This window comes from Bos indicus x Bos taurus, chromosome 5 (assembly GCF_003369695.1).
Source record: "Bos indicus x Bos taurus breed Angus x Brahman F1 hybrid chromosome 5, Bos_hybrid_MaternalHap_v2.0, whole genome shotgun sequence".
Classification (NCBI taxonomy): Eukaryota; Metazoa; Chordata; class Mammalia; order Artiodactyla; family Bovidae; genus Bos; species Bos indicus x Bos taurus.
The window spans coordinates 110,446,214-110,455,136 of NC_040080.1; the positions used below are offsets into that span (position 1 = coordinate 110,446,214).

The window sequence follows — 8,923 nt, forward strand, 5'->3', positions numbered from 1 at the left end:
ACATATAGAAGATTAGCAAGAAAGAGATTTATATTAATCTAAGGAACCCAGATAAAATTATAAGATTTAGAGAGGTTAATATGGAGTAGTTGGAAAAGGAAACGGCAATCCACTCCAGTACTCTTGCCTGGGAAATCCCATGGACAAAGGAGCCTGGTAGGCTACAGTCCATGGGGTCGCAAAGAGTCAGACATGACTGAGGAGTAGTAGTAAATAATTGTGGATTATTAAAACTAATCGATTATGGCTTTTTATTCCAATTTAATGCCAGTTTAGTGTATGATCTGGGGCAATGTCCTTTCCAACAGGATTTTTACATTCACCAGAAGAATACGTATTCCCCAAATTTGGCATGTAATAGTTAAATTGACTACCAGAAGATGTTAGAAAAACTGGAAAGAGTGAAGGATAAGAAGAAAGCAGGATAAAGATTGTGATTTCAGGTACAAAGCCCTTTTTCAACAGATTCTGGTCTCCTTTCTACATGGTAACATCTTATTTTAACAGGCAAAGCTGCCCCGTGGCAGAAAAAAGGACACCCACACTCACCACTTCAAGGCTCTTTTCTAAAGTCTTTGGCCCGTATCACGGCTCCAGGTTCACTGCTGTCTGCTTTCATTCTTCCAAGATTTTGTCCTCACTGTTCAGCCTCCTCTTTTTACCTTTTCCTCTCTCTTCCAACTAAGTCAGACTCACAACTGTCTACGACCTGGATTCCCCCAAGACAAGGCTTATGCTCTCTCTAGCCATATTGTCTGGGACTGCCTAAACCTAACACAACCACCGATATTACCGGGCACCAAACTCTTCTCATGTGGGTGCTAATGAATCATTGCTGGTGCTCACTAACAGTATATATTGACTTCAGCTGTGGCTCTACAGGCTCATTAATGAGAACAAATTATTTAACCTGCTCAGTCTCAGTTTCCCAATCTGTAAAATGGAATAACAATAACTGTCTCACAGAATTGTGAGAACTAAATGAAATGAGATAAGTAAATCACCAAGAATGGTGCTAGGCACATAATAAGTTTTTGTAAATATGTTACCTCCTTACATTATTAAGCAAAAACTGATTAAAGTTCACTAATTACACTGGGTAACACTAGACCAAGACAAAAATACACAATTTGTTTTTCACTCAACTTAGGCTACACCTCCTCCATGGAAATCACAGTTACTACCTAGGACACCCACCTCCTGGTCACCACAACATCCTATTCACTGCGACATTCCATGCATCATGATGTTTCACTAATGCTAAGATATGACACACAGCTTTTATTTTTATAACAGATCTGAACTCAGAATGGCATAGCTTATGTCTATAATTGGAGGGTTTGTTTTTTTTTTTTCATTTTTCATGTTATACAAACAATAGCAAATAATGGGTGGTGTCTTAGATTCAATGAACAAGTTACACAAAAAGGACTTCTTTACAGGTCTGCCTCCACTAGACACTGAGTTTCTAGAAAACAAGCGCTGCTGTTCATGGTTATATCTCTAGCACGGCCCCTTTTATGTTGTCAACAAATACCAACGGAACCAAAAATAGACCTTACGCAAATGGGAGTGATCTGCCTCCCAAAGTTGTTTAGAACCATGACTACAAAATGTTCTGTTGATGCCCCTCCTCACATCCTCTTAGCCCATCTTGAACTTTCCCTGCATCTGGGCTTTTGAGCATATTGAAACTCTCAAGCACGAGCTTCTTTTCGTCTCTGCCTTAGGGTAGAGTCCAAGCAGAACAGACAAGAGAAATGCCTTTCAGGAGATTTAAGTGCCCCCAGAAGCTGCCCTCCATCAATGAGAGGCAGGTGTGGGTGGATAAGTATCCCAGCTACCCGATTCCTTGGAGAAACAATTCTAAAACACTCTACACAGTTCCTCAGAGGGATGCCCGCAAGACTGAGCCCCAGATGTTTAAAGCAGGAAGACCCCTCATTGACAGAGATGAGCTGGATTTTCTCCCTTCCCTGGCTCCCTTTCCTCCCCCTACCCCGCTCCTGCACATACAAATTGCCCGTACCCTCTAATAAACAATTTGCCTCTGCTTTCAGGAGAAGAGTCTTGAAATGCGACACAAATGCAAAGAAAAGTTACAAGCTGTGGGTGCATGTATTCACATAACTGACGAAAGAGGACAGCCCATTCCTCTTCAGTGCCAATTACAAACCCACAGGAGGGCGAGAAGCACAGAGAAGTCACTGCAGTGCACACGGACAGGTACAGTTGCACAAGGGCAGCACAGGGACCGTGCACAATTATAGGGACATTCACAGAAGTGTGTGTCTACCCTCCTCTGCTCACTGTTAACTCATTGTCAACGTACTCCTGAGTCCTTGGGTGCACAGATCAGTCCGTGTTCCTAGAGTGGGGAAGTGAATCTGTGGACAAGAATGGCCTTTGTCACAGATGAAATTTCAGTCCTAAACTGTGCAAGGCATCATTGCAACCTCATTGCCCTTCTTTAACATTTCTTCTCTTAGAGTTTGTTCAGATGTTAAATAATGTTGGTGCATGTTCTCCAGCTACAGGAAATAGAAGTGTCCAGCTCTTCAGTCTCTCTAAAAGAAATCAAGACAAGTGCATTTCTCACTTATAAACAAAATGCAGGCATTAACATACCTCTGGGGGGTAAATTATACAAATTCTAAAAAATCCAAATGGTCAATAGAATAAGCCCATCCATAGGCTGCTTTAATGTGACAGCTGTGGGGTATGTTTCACAGGTTCTCCAATCTAGTAGGTTCTACCAGAATAAAGTTTATCTCAAAATTAAATTTTCTTATAGATCAATGGAACAAAATAGAAAGCCCAGAGATGAATCCACACACATATGGACACCTTATCTTTGACAAAGGAGGCAAGAATATACAATGGATTAAAGACAATCTCTTTAACAAGTGGTGCTGGGAAAACTGGTCAACCACTTGTAATAGAATGAAACTAGACCACTTTCTAACACCATACACAAAAATAAACTCAAAATGGATTAAAGATCTAAACGTAAGACCAGAAACTATAAAACTCCTAGAGGAAAACATAGGCAAAACACTCTCCGACATACATCACAACAGGATCCTCTATGACCCACCTCCCAGAATATTGGAAATAAAAGCAAAAATAAACAAATGGGACCTAATTAAACTTAAAAGCTTCTGCACATCAAAGGAAACTATTAGCAAGGTGAAAAGACAGCCTTCAGATTGGGAGAAAATAATAGCAAATGAAGCAACTGACAAACAACTAATCTCAAGAATATACAAGCAACTCCTACAGCTCAACTCCAGAAAAATAAATGACTCAATCAAACAATGGGCCAAAGAACTAAATAGACATTTCTCCAAAGAAGACATACAGATGGCTAACAAACACATGAAAAGATGCTCAACATCACTCATTATCAGAGAAATGCAAATCAAAACCACTATGAGGTACCATTTCACGCCAGTCAGAATGGCTGCGATCCAAAAGTCTACAAGCAATAAATGCTGGAGAGGGTGTGGAGAAAAGGGAACCCTCTTACACTGTTGGTGGGAATGCAAACTAGTACAGCCACTATGGAGAACAGTGTGGAGATTCCTTAAAAAACTGGAAATAGAACTGCCTTATGATCCAGCAATCCCAGTACTGGGAATACACACCGAGGAAACCAGAATTCAAAGAGACACGTGTACCCCAATGTTCATCACAGCACTGTTTATAATAGCCAGGACATGGAAGCAACCTAGATGTCCATCAGCAGATGAATGGATAAGAAAGCTATGGTACATATACACAATGGAGTATTGCTCAGCCATTAAAAAGAATACATTTGAATCAGTTCTAATGAGGTGGATGAAACTGGAGCCTATTATACAGAGTGAAGTAAGCCAGAAAGAAAAACACCAATACAGTATACTAATGCATATATATGGAATTTAGAAAGATGGTAACAATAACCCTGTATATGAGACAGCAAAAGAGACACTGATGTATAGAACAGTCTTTTGGACTCTGTGGGAGAGGGAGAGGGTGAGATGATTTGGGAGAATGGCATTGAAATATGTAAAATATCATGTAAGAAACGAGTCGCCAGTCCAGGTTCGATGCATGATACTGGATGCTTGGGGCTGGTGCACTGGGACGACCCAGAGGGATGGTATGGGGAGGGAGGAGGGATGAGGGTTCAGGATGGGGAACACATGTATGCCTGTGGTGGATTCATTTCGATATATGGCAGAACCAATACAATATTGTAAAGTTTAAAAATAAAATTAAAAAAAATTAAATTTTCTACTGAGTTGTGTGGATGTCTTTTTGTGGCTAACATGGCCTACTGGTAAACATGTACTTAACATTTCTCAGAGAAAAACCATTTTAACCACTTCACATGATACATTAAGTACTTACATACACAAAATACTTTTTAGAAATAAAAAGTGTTTCCCTTTCAAAGACAATTCTTTGCCTGTACTAGTACAAAGAAAGATCTTCATTCTTGTTGAGGATAAATTAGTTCTGTCTTCTGAATTGTCACAACAGCATATCATATCTCTTTTTTCCCAATTATCTTTAATTAAGTTAAATATTAAAATATATTACAGATATATTTATATCTTTAAATATAAAATAATTAGGCATCCATCAGAAAATGCTAACAGAAATTGATTACAATTCAGCATTTGACAAAGACCTTGAATATATAAGCTGTCTGCTACATAAATACTCAAATCATATTACTTTCCAAAGAAATACCTTTTTGAGTCAGGATTCTCTATCTTACCATCCATCTTTAACAGAGAACTATTTTTAAAAATCCACCCATTTAAACATTCCAACCATAATTTGAAGATACTACGATTATGTCACAGAATATCATTTAGATAAAAGGACTCAAGCAAAAAGGTGTCCTCAAATTCAGTGCTACTCAACCCCTCTAAAAAAAAAAGTCACTTCTTCATCAGTGCCTATAATTTGGATTTATTAGATAATATAAAACCTGTTTGTCAGGACGGGAGGACACTTCTGGGGCCCTTTTGTGGTGCTTAACTCAGATCATGCACACCTTTCTCTGCTCCTGTTTGCTTGTATCTGTCCTATTTTCATTGTCCTCTGATATTGTACTTAATTTTTAAACCAATTAAAATGTTCTGGCAAGTAATGAGATTAAATCTCTCACAAATTGTGGTAACCTATCAGTAGGGAACTGAGATGAATAGCAGAAAAGCATTTGACCACAAACAAGTAATTGTGAGCTAAGCCTGAACTGGAGCATCACAGAACAGCGCTGGAGAAGTTACTTTGCCTCTTCCTCCTCCTTGTCTTGTTTTTAGCATTTTATTTGCCTCCACAAAGGTCTCATTGTTGAAGTGACAGCAGAGGCCCAGAGCACAATGGATTATTTCTCAGCTTCTCTCTCCATCTGAGGCATAACCTACCTGGGCTGCTAAAAGAGCTCTTTTCTGTAGATTTTCATTAAACCTGTTTCTGGAAGAAAACAAAAAGAACCTGTATAGTCAAAGGCCCCTAGGCAACCTGAACAAGCCTTTCCCAAGAGAGAGCTGATGTTTTCCTCCAGATTTCCATCACTTTATCAAAGAGGTCTTTCTTGGTTTAACATTGAAAAGGTCCCCCTCCCCCTTTTGGAGGGGTTAGATTTGTGTGGTGGCGCTGTCTCATTTTACAAAATTCGGGAGTGTCCCCAGATCTCTTCAGTCACTGATGTAAACTGCATTTTAGGAAGGAACTTTGAGATAGAGAAATAAACAAAATAGCGTAACACTGTAGCACCAACATGCACGATAATTGCTCCACATGCCTTCATAAAATACTTCATAAGTATCCGGCAAGTGCACGTCGACTTTTTTCAAATGGAATACTCAATTCTCTCTCTTTTCCATGTGTTCAGATTAACATTACTGTGAGTAAGTGCATCAAACCACATTATCAAAATAAATAGGTATAATTCTGCTTTTCATTAAACAGATCAATCTAGTCCAAAAAATAATTTTCATTACTGACTGCTAGAACCATTTTATTCTTTTTATCATTAAAAACTGCTTTAATCTGTTAAGAATATTGCACGTTTCTAATCAATGATGCATACTAATGATAACAATAGGAAATTACTGAATATATTAATAACTTCTTTTGAAATGAAAATAATATCTCCTTAGTATCCACAGTCATTGGATATCACCAAAATTCCTTTTATAATTAAAATAAAAGGAAATAATTTTGTTCTGTTGATAAGGAACTAAACACTTAATAATTTTTAATTTGTGGAAATGTTTAAAGAACTACATCTCATGCCCTTGTTTTATAAAATATTGCATTAATTTTTTTGAAAGCAGATGCACAGTCTGCTGAGTTTGGCTCGTTCCCATTATCTTTATGTTTCAGAGGACATGAAGAACAAGAAATACTCACTCTGATGTTCTCGTCAAGATGGATGATGTACAAATATAGCCTGCCAGAGATAAACATATGTGATAAGAATGAAAAAATTATCCAAATATCTTGGCCACATGTTCTGATTATAAAACAAGTTTAAATGTAATTCTAAAATACAGACTGAGATTTTGACCAGCAAGTTCCTTATGAGCCATAAGGGTGACCAGTAACCCAGAAAGAATGGGCAGTGCACATAGAAGGGCATGATACAGTGGAATAAGCACTAGTCTTGAAGACAGAGATCCAAGCTTTAGTCCCATCCTACCACGTAGCAAATACCGAAGTTCAGCAAGCGCATCACAAAATGATGGTGGGGGCCAAGTTGATCTTCAAAGTCCCCTCCAGCTCTCAACACTCTAAGACTATTTTTTCTTGGAGTTTCAGTCACTATTAGGATTGGAAGATAGTGTCTGTAACCATGCTAGCTTTTCACCTTTAGTAATTTTTCCCACTTCCTCTACAAGTCCCAAAATATACAGCCCTTTTCAGTGATTAAATGTAAATAAATGTATGGCTAAATGTGAATAAATGCTTTCTGCCATAAAAATACTTTATAAAATTAATTTATAAATATCTTGATATAATTGAAAATCAGTTCTTAGTCTCAAATGTTAAATCCTTCTTAAGACATTCTTTTGCCATTCTTTGACTTGATGACATCAAGAAAGTTTAAATACTCAATGTCTCCTTGTCTACTGTAAAATTTCAAATGTTTAATTTATACAACTATTTTAAACCATTATTTAGAAGAGAAAGGGAATCAGAGTTTCTTCGAGTACAGTTTTATAGCATAATAAAATCATGATTTTAACATTTTAAAAAGATACTCATAAATTTAAAACTAAAAGTTCCAAATTATCCACATTATTAAAAAGTTTCCCAAAAAATGATCTGAGTGTCATTTAGTATATACCCATTCCAATGACTTCAAAGTGTTTTACAGTATAAGAGGAGACAGTTTCCACCATTCACAAGAAAGACTAAAAAACAATAAGATAAGGTAAAAGTTTAACATGAGTTCTTACCTTGTAATGAAAACAGCAGTATATGAAGCAAGAATATACTCCAAGGTATCATTAAATTGAGTTTTCTCACAATGTTCATTTCAGTATAGCCTTTTCCCCTGAAATGTAACTAAATTGTTGGTCTTTACTATGATGGCATCTTAGAAGTATGAGTATTTGTAGAGGGCTCTAATTCTTATAAATATAGCTTTGTAATAAAGGAATTAAAAAAGGAATTCCAGCCTTTCTAACCACATAGAGCACCTGAAGCTTTGGGACTTGCAGGCAGCCCTTTGGCTGAGGCTCTCATTAGCAATGCATGGCAGCTTCTTACCTGAGCCCGTGTGTGTTACACCCTACCCCACTCCCGCACAGCATACCCTTTGTAGCCTATATCATTAGCCTTTTATGACTTCGAAAGACATAGCATCAAACAAACAAAAAACACTATTATCTCCTGATGTCATGAGAGATAAACATTATTCCTAACTGTTGATCTCTTCCATGTTTTATTCATGAAATAATTACTGTCCTTTGAAGGAAGATGAAATACAATCCTATCAGTCATTCCCAGAATGTCTAAATGTTCTCATAAACTTTTCTTTAAGATTTATAAGTAAACTAAAATTATGTGCATATATTTTCAACTCTAGTCCCATTACAGTGTAGTTTAAGTTGATCTGTTCATGTGCCCACAGATCTTTCTATTAAATATTCCTCAATTGAAGCAGAAAATAATACAAAAAGATGATAGTCTAATATTTGATTTTAAACAGAAAATAAGTAACTCACTTAATCCTGAAAACCTTCCTTCACACCCTGTTTTTCCATCCTCTATGACATGCACCCAATTAGACAACAAGGAAGGACTTCTTAATTCAGCAGAAAGTGCACTCTTCTCTGGAAGCGACGGATTGCCTGGATTAGTATCAGAGAACAGCTCTAATATTTCACAACCAACTTCAAAGAAAGGAGCTAAGCCCATAAATGAGTGAAGGCCATGATTGTACAGTGGGTGCACATTTCCATAACAGATCCCCTGTTTCCTGCACAAGTATCAGACTCACTTAGCAGATGGGTCACAGTAGTAAAGAATCTCTAACCACACAAGAACTACCTTTGAGACAAAAATACACAGCAGTTCTTCATATCTTGCTGTACTCAGATACTTTTTATGCAGTGACTTTCAGGTCTTTTCTGTGAAAATATTCTTGATATCCTGATACATTGCATGCCCAACACCTATTATATAAACAGTTTATTGTCTATGTCTCAAACTTAATAATCTTTTACTCTTGTTTTACATGATCTTAATGCCTTTCCACTGCCTATATAATTGCCAGTTCTATGAGCCAAGAGAAGATGTTTCCCTTAACTTCATATTTTAAGCATGAAGAAACACATAAACTCCCTCAAAATACAAGTAGCTCTATGCCTACACACACACACATATATGTACCACTCATTTTAAAATTTTGATG

The 8,923-nt window shown here is 37.2% G+C and overlaps 1 protein-coding gene across 1 annotated transcript in view; it reads right to left on the bottom strand.

The window, feature by feature from the left end:
- OTOGL (otogelin like) overlaps window positions 1-7,608 on the bottom strand; it is a 174,013-nt gene extending 166,405 nt beyond the window's left edge. The window contains exons 1-3 of the mRNA XM_027543285.1: window positions 7,464-7,608; window positions 6,415-6,454; window positions 5,424-5,472 (exon numbers count right to left, since the gene is read on the bottom strand). Coding sequence (XP_027399086.1) covers window positions 5,424-5,472; window positions 6,415-6,454; window positions 7,464-7,542 — 168 coding nt within the window. The 5' untranslated portion in view covers window positions 7,543-7,608. The remainder of the gene's footprint in view (window positions 1-5,423; window positions 5,473-6,414; window positions 6,455-7,463) is intronic.
- Window positions 7,609-8,923: the final 1,315 nt, after the last annotated feature.